This window comes from Spermophilus citellus, assembly GCF_964194105.1.
Source record: "Spermophilus citellus genome assembly, chromosome: 15".
NCBI lineage: Eukaryota > Metazoa > Chordata > Mammalia > Rodentia > Sciuridae > Spermophilus > Spermophilus citellus.
The window spans coordinates 37146553-37174012 of NC_138195.1; the positions used below are offsets into that span (position 1 = coordinate 37146553).

At 37.4% G+C, this 27460-nt stretch overlaps 1 protein-coding gene across 1 annotated transcript in view; it reads right to left on the reverse strand.

The window, feature by feature from the left end:
- Positions 1-25401, reverse strand: part of RTKN2 (rhotekin 2) — a gene marked incomplete at its 5' end in the record, with an annotated part of 78674 nt that extends 53273 nt beyond the window's left edge. Inside the window, 2 exons of the mRNA XM_081268379.1 lie at positions 17798-17994; positions 25342-25401. Coding sequence (XP_081124505.1) covers positions 17798-17994; positions 25342-25401 — 257 coding nt within the window. The remainder of the gene's footprint in view (positions 1-17797; positions 17995-25341) is intronic.
- Positions 25402-27460: the final 2059 nt, after the last annotated feature.

A 27460-nucleotide genomic window follows, 5' to 3' on the forward strand; every position in this document is an offset into this window, starting at 1 on the left:
AAGATAAGAGATGTCTACAATGAAAATTATAAAACTCTGAAGAAAGAAATTGAAGACGACCTTAGAAAATGCGTGTCTTTTCATTTATGAATAGGTAGAACTAATATTGTCAAAATGGCCATATTACCAAAAATGATCTACAGAATCAATGCAATCCCCATCAAAATACTAATGATATTCTTTATAGGAATAGAAAAAAAGAGTCTTAAATTTTATATGGAAGAATAAAAGACCCACAGTAAGCCAAATCAATCCTGAGCAACAAGAGTTGGCCTGGAGGTATCACAATACATGAACTCAAATTATATTACAGAGCTATAGTCACAAAAGCAGTATGGTATTGGCATTAAACATAGAAATGAAGACCAGTGGAGTAGGCTAGAAAACAGAGGCAAATTCATATAGATACAGTCATCTGATCCTTGACATAGGTGCCAAAAGTATATGTTGGAGAAACGATAGCCTTTTTAACAAATGGTGTTGGAAAAAGTGGATACCCCTACATAGAAGAATGAAACTAGATCCCTATCTCTCACCCAAAACAAAATTCAACTCAAAGTCGAACAAAGACCTAGGTATTAGACCATAAATTCTGCAATTGATAAAATAAAACATAGGATCAACATTCCAACACACTGGTGCAGGCACTGACTTCTTTAATAAGACTCCTAATGATTAAGCAATAAAATGAAGAATCAATAGTTGGGATAGCATTAAATTAAAAAGCTTCTGCACAGCAAATAAAACAATTAAAAGCATTAAGAGAGAGCCTACAGAATGGGAGAAAATTTAGTTGGTTCATTTTCTAACAAGGGATTAATAACTAGAATATCTAAAGAACATAAACAACAACAACAACAAAAACCTAATAGATTACTCAATAAATGAGCAAAAGATCTAAAAAAAAAATATGACATTTACTCAAAAGAAGAAATATGAATGGCTAATAAACGTATGAAAAAGGAGATGCAAATCAAAACCACACTGAGATTTCATCTCACCTCAGTTAAAATGGCAGCCATAAAGAATACAAATAATAATTGCTGGCAAGGACATAAGGAAAAACATGCACTCACACATTGTTGGTGGGGCAGCAAATTAGTACAACCACTTCCAGCAGCAGTATGGAGCTTTCTCATAAGATAGGAATGGAACCACCATATGACCTAGCTATCCCACTACTTGGTATTTGTCCCCTGCTGAGAGCCACGGCTGAGTCTGTATGGCCCCTGGCATTTTGCCAACAGTATTGATTGACAGGCGAGGCATTACTATCCGCCTCTGCCGCTACTTTTGAGTTCTCGCACTATTTTGGAGTTCTCGTGGGGATTTCCGGAGATTCCCCGAGAGTTCCCATTGGTTAGGGAAGTGCAGGAGGAGGGATTTCTGGGAGAGATTTTCCGGCTGGGGGTTCCTGGACGAGCGTGGCATTCGGGAGAATTCCCCAGGAGCATGTGTGAGGTTTTTTCTTGCAGTTCAAAAATAAAGTTTGTTCCTGCTTCAGTGGCTCGTGATTTGTGCCCAGCCAGACTGCGGCAATTGGCGGCCCGTGCGGGGAACGTCTGAAGCTTCGGGGTAAGTGAAATTGCTTTCCCCTAAGGGAAGGCGAGAGAATGGGTGACCATTTTAAAAAACAATGTGTTCTTGTTTTGATTTGTTTTGTGTTTGTTTCAAGCTGCCTATCCCTAGAATTTTCTCAGGCAGACTGGGAAAAATGGTTGGCTCAAGGTTTGAAGTTGTCCGCCCCTGAGGAAGAGATAGAAATAGACCACAAATGCACATGTGAAGAAAATAGGAAAATTGATACAACGATTTTTTGTTCCGTTTTTGTTTCATTCTGTTTCAGTTTTGTTTTGTGTTATCTTATTGGGTTGCGTTATCTTTATAACAGATTAGAAATTAGTAAAAAACAAACTGAAAGAGTGTTAAGTAAATTGTTAGAGGTTCAGACCATGGAGAAAGACATTTTAGATCAAGCAAAAGAGAAGGTCTCTCAAGCTAGTCAGACAGAGGAAGAAAATTTAAAGGAAGAAAGCCTAGAGGAGAAACAGCTATTAGGGAAAAAGCTACAACAGGAGGCTGCTACTAACACCGTTCTAATACCAGAGGGCGTAATTCAACCAATAGCTCCACCTATGGAGATAGCTGAGTGGCCCTCAACCCCCGTAGTTGATAGATCCTGAGACAGGACCTCAAAGATTAGCATGCCCTGTACTTGAGCAGGCAGGAGGGCAGCGAATTCACCGTGCTTTAGATTTCAAAACAGTGAAGCAGTTAAAGGAGGCTGTAACAACCTATGGTCCTCAAGCACCCTTCACTGTAAGCATGGTCGAATCCGTTACCAACTTGGACATAACGCCAGCAGATTGGGCTAGTATGTGTAAATCTGTGCTAAATGGAGGACAATATTTGTTATGGAAGGTTGCCAATGAGGAATTTTGCAGGGAGACAGCTAGGCGAAATGCAGCAGCCGGTTACCCTCAAAGAAATCTAGATATGTTGTTAGGAAAAGGACCTTATGAGGGTCAACGGCAACAAATTGAATATGATCGTGGCATATACACACAAATTGCTGTAGATGCGGTTAGGGCATGGAAAACTTTACAGGGACATGGAGATTTACAAGGTCAATTATCTAAGGTAATACAAGGAACTAATGAACCTTACGCTGAATTTGTAGATAGGCTTATTCAAGCAGCTTCCAGAATTTTGGGGGATACAGAACAAGCAACGCCATTTATAAAACAACTGGCTTATGACCAAGGAAATCGTTGCTGCAGAGAGGTCATTAGACCATGGAGACATGAAGATTTAAACACATATATTAAATTATGTAGAGACATTAATGAACAAGGACAAGTCTTGGCAGCAGTACAACAGGCTTTAGATGCCAGGCCAAAAACATGCTACAATTGTGAACAAACAGAACATTTTAAAAGGAGTTGCCCCATAGGAGGAGGGTTTAACAAATCTAGGTATCAAAAGAATAGAATACTGGGTATTTGACCACGATGCCGTAGAGGGAGACATTGGGCTAATGAATGCCGTTCTCAAACCACCATAGAGGGTACTCTGTTATAAAAAAATGGACAAGGACCAGGTGTTTACCCACAATATTGTGGAGAAAGGCATCGGGCTCCATTGCCAAAAAACAGACAGGGGGGGCCCAATGCTCTGGGGCCCACAACCACAAATGTACGGGGCACTGGAGGAACCCAGAAACACCATGGAGGAACCCAGCAACACCATCAGGGTAGTGCCCAGGACACATTATCCATCAGATCTCTCTTCAGACGAACCAGAGGGAGCGCAGAGTTGGACATCTGCGCCTCCGCCAGAGCAGTACTAACTCCAGAGATGGGAGTTCAAATCATTCCCACAGGAGTAAAAGGACCTCTTCCCCAAGGAACAGTAGGCTTATTGTTAGGACGCAGTTCTTCTACGCTAAAAGGACTTATGATAAGTCCCGGGGTAATTGATCCAGATTATGAAGGTGAAATAAAAATTATAGCTAGTTCTCCAAAGGGTATATCAGTAATTTCACCAGGAGATAGAATAGCACAGTTATTAATAATACCCAGCCTACATGATAAATTTTCCAGTAGTACTATGGAAAGAGGTTCCAGGGGATTAGGCTCCACAGGTGTAGATTGGGCTATGCTGTCTTTGAATTTAGATTCTCGCCCAATGCTAAAACTAAATATTCAAGGACATGAATTTAATGGGCTACTGGATACGGGTGCAGACCTTAGCATCATATCTCGTCAAGAATGGCCAAAACATTGGCCGCTACAACAAGCCACTCAAACACTTTGAGGCCTAGGAGTGGCGACTAATCCCCATAGAAGTGCAATGGTATTAGATTGGAAGGATCCTGAAGGATGTGAAGGAACTATACAGCCATATGTATTGGATCATCTTCCTATAAATTTATGGGGACGAGATGTCCTAGATCAATTAGGTTTGACATTAACAAATAACATCAATCCAAATGTGCCCACTATTAGGGCTAGACAAGGTTTCAGGAAAGAAAAAAGATTAGGAGAACAAGGTATAGCAGCACCAATTCGAATAGATCAAGGAATAAATAGACATGGACTGGGTTTTCAGAAGGGGCCACTGAGACAATCAAAATTACTTGGAAATCAGAAAGACCAGTATGGGTTCCTCAGTGGCTCCTGACTAAAGAAAAGATACAAGCAGCCCATGACCTGGTCAAACAACAATTAGCAGAGGGACATATACAACCTTCCATATCTCCCTATAATACTCCCATTTTTGTCATTAAAAAGAAATCTGGTAAATGGAGATTATTGCAAGATTTAAGAGCCATTAATAATGAGATGGTTATTATGGGACCTGCTCAATCAGGGATTCCTCAATTGTCTGCTTTGCCAAAAACCTGGTACGTTATAGCTATAGATATTAAAGATTGTTTTTTTTCAATTCCAATTCATCCTGAGGATAGTCCACGTTTTGCATTTACTATCCCTGCACTGAATCATGAAGGTCCTGATCAGAGATATGAATGGAAAGTACTCCCTCAAGGGATGGCTAACAGCCCAACTATGTGTCAAATTTATGTTAACAAAGTGATCCAGCCACTTAGAAATCAAAATCCTGAACTACAAATATTTCACTATATGGATGATGTATTGTTAGCACACAAAGATAAAAACACATTGCTAGAATGTTATGCCACACTTACAAATTATTAAAAATTATAATCTAGAGATAGCAATAGATAAAGTACAATTAAATTTTCCAATTAAGGAGTTCTATTATCCTCAACCGTGGTCCGTCCACCAAAAATTCAAATACGAGTAGATCAACTCAAATCACTTAACGACTTTCAAAAGTTATTGGGAGACATAAATTGGATAAGGCCTTATCTAGGCATACCAACAGGAGAGTTGGGACCTTTATTTGATATCCTAAAAGGTCCATCTGATCCAAATTCATCCCGCATGTTAACGCCTGAAGCAAGAAAGGCATTAAAAATTATTGAAACATATATGGAAAATATGCATTTGGATAGAATTAATATAACTTTGCCTTTATTATTTATTGTAATACCAACAAAAAATATTCCTACAGGAGTATTTTGGCAAGAAGGTCCATTATTGTGGATACATTTATCTTATTCTCCTAACACTATTCTTACTAGGTATCCTGAGGCTGTAGGACAATTAATACTCAAAGGAATAAAAGCAGCAAAGGGAGTGTTTGAAATTTCTCCCAATAAAATTATTACTCCATATACTATGGATCAAATTGATGAGTTAGCTAATGAGTTAAATACTTGGGCAATAATCATGTGTAAATCTAATGTTTCATTTGATAATCACTTACCATCTAATCCTTTGTTGTCTTTTTGGTCTTCACATCCTGTAGTTTTTCCAAAAATGACAAGAAAAACCCCTATCATGAATGCTCCAAATATATTCACTGATGGGTCAAATAATGGTACAGCAGCAGTAGTTACCACTGATCAAACTTTTACATTTTTAGTACCCAAACAATCAGCTCAAAAGGTAGAGCTTAATGCAGTTTTACAAGCTTTTGTGATGTTTAAAGATTCTGTATTTAATTTATTTTCTGATAGTCAGTATATAGTTAATGCTATAGTATCCCTTGAAGATGCTGGTAGGATTTCCCCTTCCTCTACTGTTTTCTCTTTGTTTTCTGCTATACAAGGTCTAATCTGGGACAGAAAAGATCCATTCTTTATAGGACATATCAGAGCACATACAGGATTGCCTGGAGCCCTTAGTTTGGGTAACGATTTAGCAGATAAAACTACACATGACATACATATTTTCTCTACACTAGAAGAAGCTACACATTTTCATAAAAGGTTCCATGTCAATGCTAATACTTTACAAAAGCATTTTAAAATAACTAAGGAACAAGCTAGACAAATAATAAAACAATGTCAAAATTGTGTGACCTTTTTACCACAAGTTAATCTTGGAGTCAATCCTAGAGGACTGATACCTAACCATATTTGGTAGATGGACATCACACACTTGCTAGAATTTGGAAAATTAAAATATTTGCATGTTACAGTTGATACTTCTTCCGGATTTTTGATGGGCTCCCTTCATGCCGGAGAAAAAACTAAAGATGTTATAGCTCATTGCTTACAAAATTTTGCCACTGTGGGCGTTCCAAAACAGTTAAAAACAGATAATGCCCCTGGTTATACTTCTACCTCTTTTAAACAATTTTGCTCATCATTTGGCATTACTCATACAACAGGAATCCCATACAATCCTCAGGGACAAGGCATAGTTGAAAGAGCTCATCAAACTATTAAGATATACTTATTAAAGCAAAAAGAGGGAATTGGAAAGGGGTATATATCCCCCAAAGATAAACTTAAAATAACCCTTTTTACTCTAAACTTTTTAAATTTGGATTCATCAGGGCTTAGTGCTGCGGAAAGACATTTGTATCCAAAAAATGTACATAAGCCTAATGTACTTTGGGAGGATATTCTAACAGGACAATGGAAAGGTCCTGACCCAGTGATTGTCTGGAATCGGGGGTCTGTTTTTGTATTTCCACAGGGAGAACAGCAGCCGATTTGGATTCCAGAGAGATTAACTAAGGTCCTGACCCAGTGATTGTCTGGAGTCGGGGTTCTGTTTGTGTGTTTCCACAGGGAGAACAACAGCCGATTTGGATTCCAGAGAAACTAACCAAAGCGAATTCTATGGACCAAAAAAAAAAAAAAAAAAAAAAAGGTGATTTGACTCAAATCCATAACAGCTGATATCCAGAGCTCCAGTTTGGCTATTCTTACATCTGCGACAGTGATTAACCAGGATGCTTTTTTCAATATTTATTTTATTATTGCCTTTTCGCACATCATAAAGTTCTATTTTATTTTTGAGCTCATACAGACCTAGGTTAATGTTTTTCTGATCAGTTTTATTTTTTGACTGTGGAGTTTTTAAACATTGCAATGGAGATTTCACCTAGGTAAAGCTACAAGGCCTTTACTATTGTCTTATGTGTTGTATGTTATGTATGCACACTTCTGTTTTGTGTTGTATGTCTGTATGTGCGTATGTCCATATATCATATATGAGGAGTGCTCATGAATAAATGGATCCGAATTTTTTTTTATTCATGTGATTTTAATGGTTTAATTTAGATTGGGTAAACAGCTGTTGAAAATTGTTTTAATATGTGAACAAATAAGGAGGTTAACAGATCTGTTTGTTTACTTTCACCTTTCCTTCTCATTATATTTAATAATTCTGTTCAGGATAATGTAAATTGTTCAAAAATTGTTTTCTTAGTACCTGTTGGAATGTTACATAATTTTTTTCTTAGCATCATTGCCAGAATTCCTATCTTCATCCCAGTGCCGGTGAAGACAAAGATAAAACCAAACTACAGCTTCTTCAATAGTTATCACAACAAACTGTATAAACTGATGCATCAATGAATAATAACAAGTAATGCTCAATCAAGGAGTCGATTTACTTTGGGAGGAAATGGACATATTGACAGATTCCTCTGCTTTGAACTGCTTGCAGAACTTGCCTGGACCATGTATCACTTGTATGCATTGTGAACTATCTGTTGGTGCAGCGAATTGTGGTAGTGCTGGAGTATTTTTGCTGATGGTGTCACCGGTGGTACAATTTTTCAAAGGAGCCCTCAACTGGCTTAGTGTCATGGCATTTTGCATCCTCCTCCCTTCTACTAGATAGTGATAGTCTAAAATTTGGGGGCCAACAGAGGTGAGGCAAAGAACCTCACCCCCCCACTGGTGCAAAGGCCTATCCACAAGTATGGCTGTATGCTGGACCCGTAGTCAGTGACGGGTATGATCCAATTGCAGTGGTACCAACCTAAGACAGGAGGCTGACGCCCAGAGGTCAGTTCATCCAATGACAGGTAAGGACCATATGTTGAATTGGTCTACCTAACAGGCACGGTCCCTAAGCCACATTGCTTGTTGTTTAATTAAACAGAAGGGGGGAGATGCTGAGAGCCATGGCCAAGTCTGTATGGCCCCTGGCATTTTGCCAACAGTATTGATTGACAGGCGAGGCATTACTATTCGCCTCTGCCGCTACTTTTGAGTTCTTGCACTATTTTAGAGTTCTCGTGGGGATTTCCGGGGATTCCCCGAGAGTTCCCATTGGCTGGGGAAGTGCAGGAGGAGGGATTTCCGGGAGAGATTTTCCGGCTGGGGGTTCCTGGACGAGCCCGTGGCATTCGGGAGAATTCCCCAGGAGCGTGTGTGAGGTTTTTTCTTGCAGTTCAAAAATAAAGTTTGTTCTTGCTTCAGTGGCTCATGATTTGTGCCCAGCCAGACTGCGGCAGTCCCCCCCCAAAAAAACAAAAACAAAAACAAACAAAAAAATTGGTATCCTATAGTGATACACGCATATTGATATGTATAGCAGCATAATTTACAATAGCCAAGTTATGGAACTAGTTTAAGGGTGCGTCAATTGACAAATGGATAAAGAAAATGTGGTTCACAGGGAGACCGCAGGTACTACCATTGCATGATTGCCTTGCTGGAGACAGGACCACCGCAAATGCCTGTACCCACCCAGAGAGGACCACTGTGCTGGGATTCCCTATCCATCAACATGTGGCTCCAGCCAAACCACCTCCATCATGGAACACTGAAGCCACTGCTATAGCTCTCCCCATGTGGTAATCTCCACCATGGGACAACGGACAGGGCCAGGGGCAGCTGTCTCTTGAAGCACAGCACACCACAGTGCAGCATCACCGAACAGGCCGTCCAACACCATTGCACAGCCCATTCTTCCAGCCCTATCTCTGAAAGTGGTTGCCTCTATCTTGGGACACTTCCACTACCATCTTGGGTTACCTCCGCTGCCACCTCAGCCATCTTTAGTTGGGGCAGCTTCCATCTTGTGACACAAATGGGCCCGGAAGCCCAAAATCTGCCAACAGGCTTAACACTACTGCCACCACCAACTAGGAACATGGCTGCTTCTATCCAGGGACAACAACTAGGACCTGGAAGACCATCACCAAGTTCCCTGTGGGCCCAGTTGCAAGAGAGGTATCCCTACTAGGTGTGCTAACAGACACCATCCTGTTGTAGAGGTATCAGGGAGCCTTGCATGGCATCGGCTCTTTCTCTTTTTCCTCCTGCTAACTAACACCCAACTTCTTTTGATTCCCCTTTCACTTGTCGTATAATCTAATACCTCTATATTCTCACATCCTACCTCATTAACATCACATCCTAATCCTACCTCCCCATTCTCTCTCTGTCCACTATTAGTAACTATAACCATTATGCAAACCTACTGGCTATGTGGTAGAAGATAACCAAACTCATCATTTCTGTTTAAAGAGACAAAACTGTAAATGTCTAAATAGAAGTTAATTGATTTATGGCTGCATATTGGTTGCTTTGGTGCTGCAAACATTCATCTCCCCCTTCAAGGTGAGGTACTGGTAACCTGCAGGGATACTACAAGATTATAGGGTAGAAACTGCAATACCTCAGATCTGCACTGCAAGAGAGGAAGACTCATAGACAACATGAAAAAACAAGGGGAGCAAGTGCCCCAAACAAATCAGGATACTACAATAATAAAGTCCATTGACAGGGCAGTAGATGAAATGTAAGAGAAGGAGTTCAGAATATATATAATTAAAATGATCTGCAAATTAAAGAGTGACCTAAAAGAGCAAATATAGGCAAAGACTGATAACTCCAACAATGAGATAAGAGAGCAAATTCAGGCAAGAATTGACCACACCAACAAAGAGATGAGAAAAAATACAGTAGCAAAAGATTACTTCAAGAAAGAGATAGAATCTGAGAAAAAAAAAAAACAAAAAACACCCAAACAGAAATCCTTGAAATGAAGGAAACAATAAACCAAATAAAAAACTCAACAGAAAGCATGAGCAACAGACTAGATCATTTGGAAGTCAGAATTTCAGACAATGAAGACAAAATATACAATCTTGAAAACAAGTTGACCACACAGTGAAGAAGGTAAGAAACCATGAACAGAATATCCAAGAACTATGGAATAACATCAAAAGACAAAAATCTAAGATTTATCAGGATAGAGGAAGGCACAGAGATTCAAACTAAAGGAATACACAAACTCTTCAGTGAAATAATATAAATTTCCCAAACATGAAGAATGAATTGGAAAATCAATTATAGGACACCAAATGTTCAAAATTACAACAGATCTACACCAAGGCACACTATAATGAATATGCCTGGCATACAGAATAAGGATAGAATTTTAAAGGCTGAAAGAGAGAGGAATCTGATTACATGTAGTGGGAGATCAATTTGCATCTCAGCAGATTTTTCAACCCAGACCCCCAAAGCCAGGAGATCCTGGAACAACATATACCACGTTCTGAAATAAAATGGATGCCAACCAAGAATCATATATCCAGCAAAATTAAGGTTCAGAATTGATAATGAAATAAAAACCTTCCATGATAAACAAAAATAAAAAGAATTTATCGCAAGAAAGCCTGCACTACAGAACATTCTTGGCAGAATATTCCATGAGGAGGAAATTAAAAACAACAATGAAAATCAGCAAAGGGAGGAACTACACTAAATGAAAGGCCAATCAAAGGTAAAACGAAGTCAGGTTAAAAACCAAAAATAAACCAAAATGAGCAGGAATACAAAATATATTTCAATAATAACTCTGAATATAAATGGCCTAAACTCATCAATTAAAAGACATAGACTGGCAGACTGGATTAAAGGGGAAAGAAAAAAAAAGACCCATCAATATGCTGCCTTCAAGGGAATCATCTTATTGGAAAAGCCATCCACAGACTGAAAAAACTATCACTCACATGGACCACGTAAACAAGGAGCGGTTTCCATCCTCATATCAGATTAAGTGGACTTCAAACCAAAGTTAGTGAAAAGGGATAAAGTAGGACATTTCATACTACTCAAGGGAATCATACATCAACAGGACATAACAATCTTAAATATGCCCCAAACAATGGGGCATCTAGGTATATCAAACTAACCCTTCTCTACTACAAGAATCAAATAGACCACAACAGAGAATACTGGGTAACTTTTAACACACCTCTCTCACCACTGGATAGATCTGCCAAATAAAAACTAAACAAAGAAACCATAAAATTCAAATAAAACAATCAATAATTTAGACTTAACAGACATAGAATATTCCACCCATCAATGAGAGAATACACTTTTTTCTCAGCAGCACATAGATCTTTCTCCAAAATAGACCATATGTTATGCCACAAGGCAAGTCTTAGCAAATATAAAATATAGAGATGCTACTCTGCATTCTATCTAACCACAATGGAATGAAATTAGAAATAAATGAAAAAGTAAAAAATAGAAGTTATTCCACCACCTACAAACTAAATAATACCCCACAAAATGACACACAGAAATGGAAGATATCAGGGATGAGATTAAAAAAAAAAAAATCCTAGGGTAAATGAGAACTCCAATACAATATATCAAAATCTCTGGGACACTATGAAGGCAGTGCTAAGAGGAAAGTTCATTGCATTAAGCTCATTCATTAAAAGAAGAAAAAGTCAACAAATAAATGACCTGACACTACCTCTCAAAGCCCTAGAAAAGAAAAAACCAACACCAAAAATAGTGGAAAACAGGCAATAATTAAAATCAAGCCTAAAATCAATGAAATTGAAACAAAAGAAACAATTCAAAAATTGACAAAATGAAACGCTTGTTACTTGAAAAATTAAATAAAATTGACAAACCCTTAGCCACCCTAATGAAAAGGAGGAGAGAGAAAACAATAATTACTAAAATTCGTGATGAAAAAGGAAATATCATGACAGACACTAATTAGAATTAGAAGCTATTTTGAAAATGTATGCTCCAATAAAATAGAAAACCTCAAAGACACCGACAAATTTCTAAAGGCATATGATCTACCCAAAATGAACCAGGAGGACATACATAATTTAAACAGATCAATTTCAACCATCAAAAGCCTACCAACCAAGAAAAGCCCAGGAACAGATGGATTCCAACTGAGTTCTACAAGACCTACAAAGAAGAATTAATATCCTCAAATTATTGCATGAAATAGAAAACAAGGGAACTCTTCCAAACTCATTCTATGAAGCTAGTATCATCCTGATACCAAAACCAGACAGAGACACATCAAGGAAAGAAAATTTCAGACCACTATCCCCAATGAACATAGATGCAAAATTCTCAATAAAATTTTGGCAAATCGCTGAGGCTGGGGTTGTGGCTCAGCGGTACAGTGCTTGCTTAGCATGTGCCAGGCCCTGGGTCCGATCCTCAGCACCACATATAAATAAATAAGAAATAAAGGTGTTGTGTCCAACTACAACTAAAAATAAATAAATATTTTTTTAAAAAATTTGGTAAATTGCATGCAAAAATATGTTAAAAAAATAGTGCCCCATGATTAAGTGGGGTTCATTCCAGGGATACAACGTTGGTTCAACATATGGAAATCAATAAATGTAATACATCACATAAATAGACTTAGAGATAAGAATCATATGATTATATGAATTGATGCAGAGAAAGCATTTGACAAAATACAGCAACCTTTCATATTCAAAACACTAGAAAAACTTAGAAGGAAAATACCTCAACATTGTAAAAGCTATCTATGCTAAACCTAAGGCCAACATCATTCTAAATGGAGAAAAATTAAAAGTATTCCCTCTAAAAACTGGAACAAGACAGAGATGCCCTCTTTCCCCAATTCTATTCCACATAGTCCTTGAAAGTCTAGCCAGGGCAATTAGAGAGACAAAAGAAATTAAAGGAATATGAATAGGAAAAGAAGAACTCAAACTATCATTATATGCTGATGACATGATTCTATACATAGAGGACCTAATAAAACTCCACCAGAAAACTCTAGAATTAATAAATTAATTCAGCAAAGTAGCAGGATATAAAATCAATGCTTATAAATCAAATGTATTTCTATATACCAGTGATGAATCCTCTGAAAGAAAAATTAGGAAAACTACCCCATTCACAATAGCCTAAAACAAAACAAAACAAAACTTGGGAATCAATTTAACAAAAGAGGTGAAAGACTTCTAAATAAAAACTACAGAACACTAAAGAAATTGAAGAAGACCTTAGAAGATGGAAAGATCTCCAGTGCTCTTGGATAGGCAGAATTAATATTGTCAAAATGGCCACACTACCCAAAGTGCTATACAGATTCAATGCAATTCCAATTAAAATCCCAAAGTCATTCCTTATAGAAACAGAAAAACCAATCATGAAATTCATTTGGGATAATAAGAGACCCAGAATAGCCAAAGGAATCCTTAGCAAGAAGAGTAAATCAGGACACATCACAATACCAGACCTTAAACTATACTACAAAGCTATAGTAACAAAAACATCATGGTATTTGGTATTGGTACCAAAACAGACATGTAGACCAACGGTACAGAAAAGAAGACACAGAGACAAACCAACATAAAAACAGTTATTTATACTAGACAAAGATGCCAAAAACATATACTGGAGAAAAAAATAGCCTCTTCAACAAATGGTGCTGGGAAAACTGGAAATCCATGTGCAGCAAAATGAAACTAAACCTCTCTCTCTCACCTGCACAAAACTCAATTCAAAATTGATCAAGGACTTAGGAATTAGACCAGAGACCCTACACCTAATAGAAGAAAAAGGAGGCCCAAATCTTCAACATGTTGGCTTAGGACCTGACTTCCTTAACAACACTTGGAAAGCACAAAAAATTAAATCAAGAATCAATAAATGGGATGGATTCAAACTAAAAAGTTTCTTCTCAGCAAAAGAAACAATCAATGAGGTGAAGAGAGAGCCTACATTTTGGGAGCAAATTTCTGCCATACACACTTCACATAAAGCTCTAATCTCCAGGATATATAAGTACTCAAAAAACATAAAGCACTAATCTCCAGGATATATAAGAACTCAAAAAACTTGACACCAAAACAAACAAACAATAAATGGGCTAACAAACTGAACAGACACGTCTCAGAAAAAGATATACAATCAATCAACAAATACATGAAAAAATTGCAACATCTCTAGTTTTATATATATACAGAAATGCAATTCAAAAACACTCCAATCAGAATGGAAGTTATCAAAAATACAAGCAACAATAAGTTTTGGTGAGGATGTTGAGGAAAAGGCACATTCATACATTGCTGGTGGGAGTGCAAATTGGTGTAACCAATCTGGAAAGCAGTATGGAGATTCCTTAGAAAACTTGGAATGTAACCACCATTTGACCCAGCTATCCCACTCCTTGGTCTATACCCAAAGGACATAAAAACAGCATGCTACAGTGACGCAGCCACATAGATGTTTATAGCAGCAAAGTTTACAATAGCTAAACTGTGGAACCAACCTAGATGTCCTTCAATAGATGAATAGATAAAGAACCTGTGGTACATATACACAACGGAATATTACCCAGCATTAAGAGAGAACAAATTCATAGCATTTGCAGGTAAATGGATGAAGTTGGAGAATATCAAGGTAAGCAAAATAAGCATTTTTTGGTCCCAAAAATCCAGGGACCAAATGTTTTCTCTGATAAGTAGATGCTAATCCATAATCCATAAGTATATGCTAATCCATATCCATAATCCATCCAGCATGGGACGAATACAGATTATGCATTCAGAGATAGGCAGTCTTTTAATAAATAATGGCACATCTCCTTAGATATGAACTTTTAAGATGAAGCATGAAAATTTAGAATGTGGTAAAGTTTTGAGTTTTGTTCTCGGCTTTTATAGGGGATTTTGTGGGGAGGCAATTTCAGTGGAAAAGTTTGAGAAGTACTGCTTAAGAAAGTGTAAAACTAAGTTGGGCGTGGTGGTGCACACCTGTAATCCCAGTGGCTCAGGAGACTGAGGAACTTTGGATGGGACAAATGGAAGGTGGGGAGGGAGCAAGGGGATAGGAAAGAGAAGGACATCATTACCCTAGGTACATGTATGATTGCACGAATGGTGTGACTCTAACTCGTGAACAACAAGAGAAGTGAAAAATTCTGCTCCATTTGTGTACTATGAATTGAAGAGCTTTCTATTGTCATTTATAACTGATTAGAACTAATTAAAAAAATGTGGTTCATAGAGATAATGAAGTTTCACTTAGCTAAAACAAAAAATGAACTTATGTCATTTGCTGGTAACTGTATAGTACTGGAGAACATCATACTAAGTGAAATAAGCCAGAATCAGAAAGTCAAGGGTCAGGTATTTCTCTCATATGCAGAAGCTAGAGAGAAAAAAGAAATTTTAAAAAAAATAGCAATTTTGTGAAAATAGAAAGGAGAGAGTAGAAATGGGGGGACAGAGGGAGAGAGAGGACGGAGCAAAAGGGGAAAAACTGTGGAATAAAGTTGACCAAATTATATTAGGTGCATGCAGGAATACACCACAAAGCACTCCAACTTTATATATCATTATAATGCCTCAATTTAAAAAGATAAGAAAGAAATCAAGTACTATAATTTCTAGTTTTATTGATCAGTGAACTCAGGTTCTAAAAGTATATACAAAATAAAGTTGTGGGAAAAAAATCCATTCAGAATATTCAAGGTTTCATTAAATTCTACAAATACGTCAATAAGCGAAGGTAACAATGGTTTATATGAAAGATGAACAAGTATGTGTGTATAGAAACAAAGATATTTTTATCTATCAAAGATCAGAAAAAAATTAAAATTCATACACTTTTAAATAGGCGTTCCAAAATTTTTCCTCATCTTTACTATATAAATTTAATAGAGATTAAGCTTGTTTAATATTTTTATAAATCAGCAACTTCTGAAAATTTAAGCTGCCAAATTAAGAAAATTCCCAATTCATAATTTATTATAAATAAAGCACTAAATATGGAGATAGTTATGGCTCACAGAAGAATATTTTAGACACCATGACACCACGAAAAATGATAAAATATGAAATGCTTAATTCTACACTTACTTTTTGTGGGGTGAGTACCAAAGTTTGAACTTAGGGGCACTAGACCAGAGCCACATCCCCAGCTCTAAAATTTTATTTAGAGACAGAATCTTACTGAGTTGCTTAGTGCCTCACTTTTGCTGAAGCTAGCTTTGAACTCTTGATCCTCCTGCCTCAGTCTCCTGAGCCACCACACCCAGCTTAGTCCTATACTTTTTTAAGCAGTACTTCTCAAAATTTCCCACCGAAACTGCCTCCCAACAAAACCCCTATGAAAGCTGAGAACACAACTAACAACTCTACCACATTCTAAAGTTTTATGCTTCATCTTCAAAGTTCATGTTCTAAGGAGATGTGTCATTATTTATTAAAAGACTACCTATCTTTGGACACATAATCTATACTTAGGGACGCATGACCTGTTTGAAGAGTACTGAGTTAAATCAATGTATGTCTATCTGAAAAATATTTTCCTATATTATGATACTGGAACAATTTATTAATAATGCATGGTCACAAAACAAACTATTTGACATTTGTTGAGTATTAAATATGCAAAAGATGTTACATTAGGTTTATTCATATTTATTTACATATGTATTTTTTTATCTCAATCTTTAAAAGGTAAATATTATCATACCTACTGTAATGAAAGAACTGAGACACAGAGATGAAAATAGCTATCCAAAAGCAATACAACTAGTAAGTTTGGCTACTTTGTACCCAGGTCTCTATTAAATCATGATTTTGTTAATATTTTATTTTTACAAAAATCTTCTCTAAACTGTTCTATTTATTTATTTATTTACAGTACTGAGGTTGAACCTAGGGCACTCTATTGATGAGCTACATCCTCAGCCCTTTTTATTTTTTATTTTAGACAGGGTCTTACTAAATTACTTAGGCCGGCCTTAAACTTGTGATCCTCCTGCTTCAGTCTCCCAAGTAGCTGGGATTATAGGCATGTGCCATAATACTATACCCAGCTTCTCCTACCTGTTTTTACCTTACTTTCCAAGTAGTGACCAGCACAATGGCTACTAATATCTACAAAGAAACTTTTCACTTGTACCAGAGCTATAAGGCTAATCAACAAAGAGACATGTAGGACTATTCCTATTGAAAAAGACACTAACATCTAGTCACTAAATTAAGTAGATTGTTAGGTCAAAGTTAGAACTGGCATTACAAATAGGATAGAATATAATTTCATATACAAATTGTAGATCTAATCTAAAAGGCAGCAAAGAGCGATAGCACAAAGGTTCAGAAGTTACTTAGCAAATCCTAACTCTCATTAGCTTGTCACTAGCTAGTTACATGCCCTTAAGTAAATTCCTTGCCTCTCTCTAGAACTTATGTTCATCATCTGAAGGGATATGCTAGAAGATTTTTACATTTCTCTCCATTCATAAGTTTTTTTATCTTTATAATTTTGCTGCCCACTCATCTGAATTTCCTTATCTAAATTTCTGTTATTCTTAACCAGTACCTTTTTACTAACAGGTCTCTAAGCAATTCATTTTTTTTAAGTCTACGTTTCTATGTGTACTCATCAGTGTTAGTTCTTTCCTCTTAAAATATCCCCCTACTCCTTGTTTCTTAGTCACTTTCATTGTATTGTTACATGTTGAGCACAACAAATTGTCCAATGAAAACTGCTGCTTAATAGTTCACCATGAGTCCTATTGTTAAAATGCTTAAAAAGGTATGGTGATTTGTACTTATATTTAAATTATATTGTATTTTCAATTCAAATATTCAAGTACATTAAAAGTCATAGGTAAACTGTGCTACTAACCATCTTCCAGTTTTATTTGCAATCTGCTCTTCTAATTTCTGTAGCTCTGATGTGTAAGCCATTATTCGAGTGTTGCACACCATGAGATTCTTAACTGCCTGTAAAACCTGGTCTTTCTGAGTGCTCAGAGAAAGGAGCTTCCATATGCCTTCTCGAATTCGAATTTCTAAGTCTATTTTTTCTTGAATGCTGCAGTCCTAAAATAAAGAAAAAAGCATTTTTAAAAGATAGCAAAAATCCAGAATTACATTTTTTTAAATCCATAATAGAAAATGTACTAGGGATCATTCATTTTATACTATATTGAGAAAGAAACAAAGTTTTAAATATATAATAGTATTAAAATAGAGCTTTTTAAATTTTTTTTTTTTTTTTTTTTTTTGCAAAACCTTAATTTCTTTCATTGTTAGAAAGTTTTTACAATCTACTGGACAAACAGAAGAAAAACAATAATGAGACAGTACACATTCTTACTGTAACTGTACTAGGTTTAATAGTGTCCCCCCAAATTAATGTCCATCCAGAACCTCAGAATGTAATCTTGTTTGAATGCAGGGTTCTGCTTAGAAAATGTCACAGGTTAGCTACCTCAAACGGACACTTAGAATACACTTCTGGACATACTGAGTCATCAAGAAACTACTAAGTATTTTAGTTCTGAAAGTCTTTTTTTAGTTCATTTAATAATCTTATAATGATTTGATCTATAATACAAGCTTCACTTTCAGCAATAAAATTCTACAAATTGGGGCTGGGGATGTGGCTCAAGCGGTAGCGCGCTCGCCTGGCATGCGTGCGGCCCCGGTTCAATCCTCAGCACCACATACCAACAAAGATGTTGTGTCCGCTGAGAACTAAAAAATAAATATTAAAAAAAATTCTCTCTCTCTCTCTCACTCTCTGTCCTCTCTCACTCTCTCTATAAAAAAAGAAAAAAAAAATTCTACAAATTGAATATATGGTTCTGATTTTATTCAATGATTTTGTAAAAAAAAAAATCTATAAATCACAAAGGTACTCTCTCTTTTTTTTTTTTTTTTTTAAAGACCAATTGCCAGTATGCTCTGATTGTCCAATTTTCACTCATAACACCTTCAACCATCAGAACTGGTTAGGTCCACTCACAGCAACTCAGAATTTAACATACTCTCTCTAGTGGACAACTTTCTTTCTTTTCTTTTCTTTCTTTCTTTTCCTTTTTTTTTTTTTTTTTTTTGGTATCAGGGATTGATCTCAGGGACACTCTACCACTGAGCCACATACCCTGCCCTATTTTGTATTTTATTTAGAAACAGGGTCTCACTGAGTTGCTTAGCACCTCACTTTTACTGAGGCTGGCTTTGAACTCACAATCCACCTGATTCAGACTACCAAACCACTGGGATTACAGGCGTGTGCCACCATGCCCAGCTTAATGGACAGTTTTCAAATGTACTCATGTGCCAATGACTGTTTAAGTGAATGATGCATTACATATGCATATGCCCAATAGGATTATATTGCTTAAGAAAATTAGAGCCATATTAGCTTGTGCAAGTACAGTCTGATTTCCCACAATGATGAAATTTCCTAATGGCATGTTTGTTAGATCTTATCTTATCTCTTAAGTGCTGAATGACTATGTAATATAAATATTCTGGTCCCACTAAAGTTTATCTTCTGGACCATGAAAAGCCTCACTTATTTCAGCCACAATTCAAGTCCTATTTGGCATATTCCTATCTCTTCTGTCCATCTGGTCTAAACATGCTACAATTCAGCAGTGCCCATCCTTTATTTTATTATTATTATTATTATTATTATTATTATTATTATTATTATTACATACCAGGGGTTGAACTCAGGGGCACTCAGCCACTGAGCCACATCCCCAGCCCTATTTTGTATTTTATTTATTTATTTATTTATTTTTATTGGTTGTTCACAACATTACAAAGCTCTTGACATATCATATTTCATACATTAGATTGAAGTGGGTTATGAACCCCCAATTTTACCCCAAATGCAGATTGCAGAATCACGTCGGTTACACATCCACAATTTTACATAATGCCCTATTAGTAATTGTTGTATTCTGCTACCTTTCCTATCCCCTACTATCCCCCCTCCCCTCCCCTCCCATCTTCTCTCTCTACCCCATCTACTGTAATTCATTTCTCTCCTTGTTTATTATCCCATTCCCCTCACAACCTCTTATATGTAATTTTATATAGCAATGAGGGTCTCCCTTCATTTCCATGCAATTTCCCTTTTCTCTCCCTTTCCCTCCCATCTCATGTCTCTGTTTAATGTTAATCTTTTCTTCCTGCTCTTCCTCCCTGCTCTGTTCATAGTTGCTCTCATTATATCAAAGAAGACATTTGGTATTTGTTTTTTAGGGATTGGCTAGCTTCACTAAGCATAATCTGCTCTAGTGCCATCCATTTCCCTGCAAATTCAAATACAAAGGTACTCTTTACCACAAACATGCAACAATGCTTCTTTTAAGTCTATTTTTGTGTAAAAATGAGCACTATTACTTGCTTTCTAACTACATCAAAATATAAATTTAAAATATGAAAGGAATCTAATAATAATAAAAGTTTCAGATATTAGAAAAATAGTTATTTCAGAAAGAAAAGATGTATGTTAGGAGAGAGATTAGTCTACAAAGATTACCCCCAAAAGAGAAACTGCAGTAGATGATTTAACTTGACTATCCAAATCAATCAACTGTGCTTTTCACATACAGAAAACAGATCTAATTACCTTCTGTAATTATATCATGTAATCACCACATAAAAACCTTCTCTTGGTGTGTTGTAACTCAAAACTGGTGTACCATATAAATGTAGTCATTTGCTGGTTTTCCTTTTTTACACATGACTGAATTTCAACAACTCCATTTCATCTTTTTATGACTTGTCAGCCCCAAAGTAAATTCTTCCTTAATGTAATTAGCAATTAATTATAAGAATTATCTATGTGACCCATATGTCTCTTAACAGTGGCAGACTGGTTGGTATTGGAGAGTCAACACAGGGAGCAACTTGATGCTGGGAGGAAGAGCTTTATCCCAAAACCCAAATATAAATACCATCTGGTGCCACTAAATTCAACTTTGATTTTTAAATGCAACAATGAGGCATCCAGTTGAACTAGCACATGACTCTCAAAGCTGGCTGCTTCTTAGAATCATCTGAGGCAAAGAGGAAGAGCTTTATTTAAAAAAAAGAAAAAAATTAAACTGCTATCTAACCTAAACCAATGAGACCTCTCGAGGCAAGACCTGAGCATTTTTTAAAAAGTTCCTCTAGTGATTTTATGTCTTAGATAGAGAAGGAACTACTGGACTACTGGAAATTTCTACAGCAACCTGGAAAGTTGCAACAGTGTTACAGAACCAGCAGGTGGCCACAGCCACATTAAGGAATCAATCTGGGCTACTAGAGTTTCTACCCTATGAATGAAGATTGCCTTCTCCCTGTCACTTATTGAAAAAGACACCATAAAATTATAGAGGTTTGGGAAATAGTGAAGAAGAGAAATATAAGTTGAGGTTTAAAAAAAAAAAGACTTATGTGTAAGATTAAGCTAATACTCATAAGAAAATGAGGTATATTCAGCAGATGATACTATTAGAATTCTAATCTGAAAAAGTTACTAACAGAGGTTAGTAAACCATTGCCTGTTTGTCACTTGTTTTGTAAATGAAGTTTCACTGGAGAGCAGTCATACTTACTCATATTGTCTATGGCTACTTTCAAGATACAATGGCAGAGTTAAGTTATTTCAACATAGACTATGGCCTACAAAGCTGAAAATATCTAGCCTTTACCCACACCAATTCACATACATAAACTATGACCCTTCTCTCTTGCTGAGGGAGGTCTAGTCAGGCTAATATAAGTGGATCTGGGGTAGCTAACATAAGCAGAATGGATTGGGAAGTGTATGCATGGATTTTTTAATGTATTCTGAATAGTTCTAAAAGGTTATCATTTTAGCCAGAAGTGTGTTTTCCACGCAACTTCTTTTAGTATACATCTATTCTTTCCTTGCAGAAGTAGACCTCTCTGGGCAAGCAATACTAGCTGTAGTGTAAGGGTTGATGGAATCAAAGAAGTTGGTTTTAGTTAATAAGTGCAACAAAGTGATCCTAGGGAGGAAATGAGGGCAACCACTGAGCATTCAATGGTGATGTTTACTGTTTAGGGGGCTAAAATCATCTGTTGTTGCCTCAGCCACAAGGAAATGGCCAGAGTCAAGGCTGATTAAGACCAATGGCAAAAGCATGTTTACTTGTACCTATCCCTCTTTGCAGTGTTTGAATACAAATCTGCAGAATAGCAAAGAATGGGATGGAGCTACCCTCTTCTTATTTCTAGTTCAATTTTCTGAATAAGAGCTTGCTTAAAATCAAGTAAAATAGAAACCTACATTGATGTCCTGATCTTGTAAGTACTTAAAGTTAGGCTGATAAAAATAAATGAACAGAGCAAGGCTGAGAATCAAATAGGAGGACACTTTATAAATCTAAGGCTAGAGGTATATCTCAGTGACAGAGTGCTTGCCTAGCTTGTGCCAGGTCCAGAGTTTGATCCCTAGCACTGCAAATAAATACATAAATAATCAACAAATAAATAAAATTTAAAAAGTAGAAATACAGAATATATGAGAAATTGAATTGGTTTTACAAGCTAGAAGAACACAAAGAAAGTACAAAGAAAATGGCCTTATTGTTGTTATTAAGAACTAATTTTTTAAAAAAAAATTGAAGTTGGGCTGCTGGGAAGACAACATAGACATTATCCAGTAGTAATTCCGATAGAAATTATCATTCACTAATGAATGATAAGAAAAGTCAAGTTTAACTAAGAGACCAAGGTAAAGATGAAGAAAAATTATAGAAGACTATATATGGTAGTGAAGCCAGATTTAAAGTTAGGTAGTCAGTGTAGTTAGGTAAATCGGGTCTAATACCAAGTGAAATCTAAAATGGAGGCCATGCTGGGAATGACTCAGGGAAATGCAGGACAATTCATGGAATGTTAATGAAGTCCTGAAAAGGCCCTAGGCCAAAGTCCATACCAAAGAAGTGATAATGAAGTCCTTCCAGACCAGATTACTTCTTTGGCCCACCTGTGTCCCCTCGGGCTTTCCAACCTACATTCCATCACCAAAACTATAAAAAGGGGAGACAACTGCACTTCCATGGATTCCACCTCTTGGGTCCCCTTCTTCCTCCGGGAGAAGTCTTTTCTGCTGTCCTTTAATAAACTTCTAATTTCTACTCTGACCTTGCCTCCGCGTGCTCTCTGGTGTTATTCTTCAACTTCGGGGAAGCAAGGACTCGTCACCGGTCAACAGCGGTAACAGTAGGATTGCAGTTTTCCAAAAGAAATTTTGTGTATTTTAAGAATTGTTTATGTACAGAAAAAGGTCTGGAGTTGTTAGCACTACCATGAAAATGGAATTGGACAGAGAATTCTTAAACTTGTAGTTTTGTATCCATTGACTTTTCAGCAATTAGGTAGTATTATTTCTCAAATTTAATTTTCACTCAAGTCTTTTTCAAGAGCTTGGACATTTTAAAATAAAAAATAGTTGACTGCCCCAATTGCTCAGATGAGTGGGACAAAGGATGATGATGATGATGATAATAATAATAATAATGATAATAATCATCTCTGAAGCATGTCATGAGTGCTGGTGCTGTATTCAGTACTTTAGAGAGGTTCTCAAGTTCCAACAACTTTCTAAGAAAGGCATTATAGCCAATACAACTATGGAAACTGGAATTAAAGAAGACAATTTAATCAAAATTGTACAGCATTCTACAACTTTGGAAACTAAACTTAGAAAAGACAGGTAATTTAATAAAAACTGGACAAGCAGAGTTGGATTTGACCTGACTCTGAATCTGAAACTAATGTTCTCTGCTGTGAGAAATCAGAGATGACTCCAAGGTTTAATAGGTCTTTGCCTAGCATGTGACCACATCAAAGTCTTTAGTCTTACCCCTATTAGATGACAATTTCATTTATATGGAAAAAAATACATCAAATAAAATATTTATTGTTTGAAATCTATTACTATTTTGTGATTTCTTCCAAGGTTCAAACAACAGAAGCAATTCCACATGAAAATTATTTTGACTTTAGACATCGCTAAACACATGTATATAACCCAGCACTTATGCATATTTAATATTTAAACATTTTCATTCCATGCAGTTAAACTTATTTTGTGATTTTATCTGCTGTCCTTTTTCCTATCCTTCCTAAATATTATTGCAATCACAGCTAATAAATATAGCTGGACAGCTACACCTATATGATAGTACAGGAACCTCAACAGACTTGTCAATTCACTAGAAATCAAGATTATGCTAAAAATTGGGGCAGCCAAAGTACCTAACAAGATTTTTTTAAGTATTTTAATCAAAATATTTATTTTTAAATGTTGACATAAACAGCACAAATTACTAATAAAGGTCCTAGACTACCAAACTGTAACTCCTAACATCTTGCTTTATTTTATTTTTCACAGTATTATTTAAGACTTCTCAAAATCATATTACCTATTAAGGAAACTCCAGGCTTATAAACAAAGATATAAGGTGCACCATATGAAATTGCAAATATTATACCCACAAAACAGGCAATTTCATATGGTTTAAACAACTGCACTTCATGAGTAGGTAAAAGGCAAAGATTAAAAAGGAAGTGAAAATCCAAATGAAAGACGCCATTGTTTTCTTTTAAGATCTTATAATTATGGTTAAGAGTGGATGGTATATTTAAGTAATGTTGCCAAGAAATAAGGTTGGTCTATGTTAAGTTAAAAGGTTTCTAACATATATTTTACATCATATCTAAAAAGCAAACACCAACTACTAGGGAATGATATTGTTTATTTTGTGCATATTCGAATATGTATCAACAAAATCCATCAATACGTACAACTAGAATGCACCAATAAAAATGTGGGGAAAAAAAGCAAGCGTCAAGCTTATATCCAATTCAAAGTGTCCTCCCTTTTTCTTTTCTAATTATATGGAAAGAATTCACTATCAAACTTTCAATTTTCTAAAGCTGAGAGGTTGCAATTTGCTTCTCCACCCCGCCTCCCACCAACAGTTTATGTTGTGCATAGACATCGCTCGAAGAGCTACGCTTTCCATTAAATCCGACACCAAGTCAACAGTCCTCCAGGGCGTTCCTGCAAATCGCGAGGCACCCACTACCCCCAGCACCACCTACACTTGTAAAAACAAGAGCCCAAACCCTGCGGAGGGCAATGCACAGGAGTGCAGAGAAACGCGCTGCAGGGCTCTGGCATCGCGTCCCATTTCGGGCCTCAGTTTCTCCCTGAAAAATCAGAGGGTGCAGATGGCCAAGTCCTTCATAGCCCCAACAATGCATCTCCTAGTCCTTCCCTTTGTGTCTGGCGACTGCGGTCTTCAGGGCGCGAGGCAGGGGCTTCCCCGACCACCAGACACTGCGAGGCGTAAAGCTGCAGCGGAGAACCTCTCGCGGGCTGCAGGCTCCCTCCTGACTCACCTGCTGGGCGGGAAGCCCCGCCAGGCTGAGCTCAGGCCCCTTCAGGGTCTGCTTCTCCATCTCCAGCGCAACCAGTACCGGCTGTCGCCTCTCCTTCAAATGGGTAATTTGAAAAGCCCGCCCCTGACTGGAGCCTCAAAGTACGCCAACCGCAGGGCCGTACCAAGTCCCCGCCACAGGGGAACTGAGCATCGGGGCTCGCCAGGGCCTCGCGCACGCGCAGTAGGTGCACCCAGCGGCTCCCGCCGCCGGAAGTCGGCAGAGACCCGATTGCTGAGAGAGGACCTAGTGGGAAGGGTCCGGCGGCTGGCGAACTTAAGGAGCTGTCGGAGAATGGGGCGGGGCCTGAAAGAGGGCGGGCCGAGGGGCGGAGTCGGCGGCTGGGCAAGCTGTCCTGCTCAAGGTGTAGGCTGCGGGTTAACTGTGCCCTGCATTTGCCCTAAGTAGGGCCCTCCAAAGTGATCCTAGCAAACAGATTCCAGGCTGCAGTTCCTGGACCCCCCGCCCCAGACAACTCAAGGAACAGAGTGTCACTAGGAGACCCCGGTCTTGCTCTCAGAGAACCAGGTGGCCTGGCTCTCAAACCCTCTCATAGTACTGCCTTGTCACCCAAACTCACTTAGATATCGTGGTCTTGTGTATCAGGTTCGTGAGGCACCATGTCAGCTATTTCGCAGTATTTCCTCTATTACCCCCAGTGTTGTGTTGTGTTGTGTTTTTAATTCCAGATGTGTTCCATCGCACCCCCTCTTCTTTTCTCCTCTCTTCTCTCTCATTCCCCCACCATATCATAGCATTATAAGGTATGATTTCCAAGAGCCCCCATTTCTTGCTAACCCTAAAGATTAGTACAAAGACCACCTTTTATTAAAGGGTTTTCAGACTCTTGTACAATATTCAATGTTCAATGTTCTTGACTTATCATGATTTCCCCCTTGAAAAGGGTACAGGAAGCCTCTTTGGATTTAAGACGTTTTTCTCCTGAGGAAGGAGTCTAACAAATCAACCCTCCTACCCTTGCCTCATAGGAAGCCTTGGACACTTCTCTCCATAAAGAGGATGACCAGGTTTTTTATTTGCCTGGGATAGTCCCTGTATGGATCTGCTATCCCAATGTTCCACCAGTCTTGCACATGTCCTAGAGTGAATTTTATTATATGTTCATCTTGTACATATGTTCATCTTATACATAAAATTTTTTTAGTTGTTGATCTGAAGATATACTTATTAAAAATATAAGAAGTGTTCTTTCTGTCAAATAGATGTTTCTTTGAGATCCTCTGGACTAGGTGATACTAGAAGCTGCTCAGTTAAGAATGACTCTCCTCTGGGCTGGGGATGTGGCTCAAGTGGTAGCGCGCTTGCCTGGCACGCGTGCGGCCCGGGTTCTATCCTCAGCACCACATACCAACAAAGATGTTGTGTCCCCCGAGAACTAAAAATAAATAAATAAATATTAAAAATTCTCTCTCTCTCTCTAAAAAAAAAAAAAAAAAAAAAAAAAAAGATGTTGTGTCTGCCGAGAACTAAAAATAAATATTAAAAAAAATTATCTCTCTCTCTTTCCTCTCTCACTCTCTCTTAAAAAAAAAAAAAGACTCTCCTCTTACAATAAGAGTATATGGGTCATATCCTTACTCACAACTATAAAGCATATGGAACTCAGAATTACCAACACAGAGTTCATCTTGTTCTCTCCAAACACATCTGAATTCCATTGTCATTAGGTTCCCCTTTTCCCAGTGCACACCTCATGCTACCACTTTATGGTGTAATTATCCCCTACTCAACGTGAGTTGTATGAGTCTGGTATAATGCCTGACTCATAAAAGAAAACACACAGAGAGTTCATCATCAGACATACAGTATTTATCGCATAACACACACAGCTTTCAGACTCAGATCAAAATACGTACAGAAGGCAGCACTTATGAAAACAGGCAAGCTGACCAAATGGACATTGGAAATGATGTGGAAATATTTGATGAGTGAATACTAGGTATACAACTGCAGATGTGTTTGTAATACTCCAAGAAGGTGATCTGGTAAAGGCCATATTTAATACTTACCTAGACTACAGCTAGTTGCTATTAAAAAAAGACCTTTCTCTTTGGAGAAG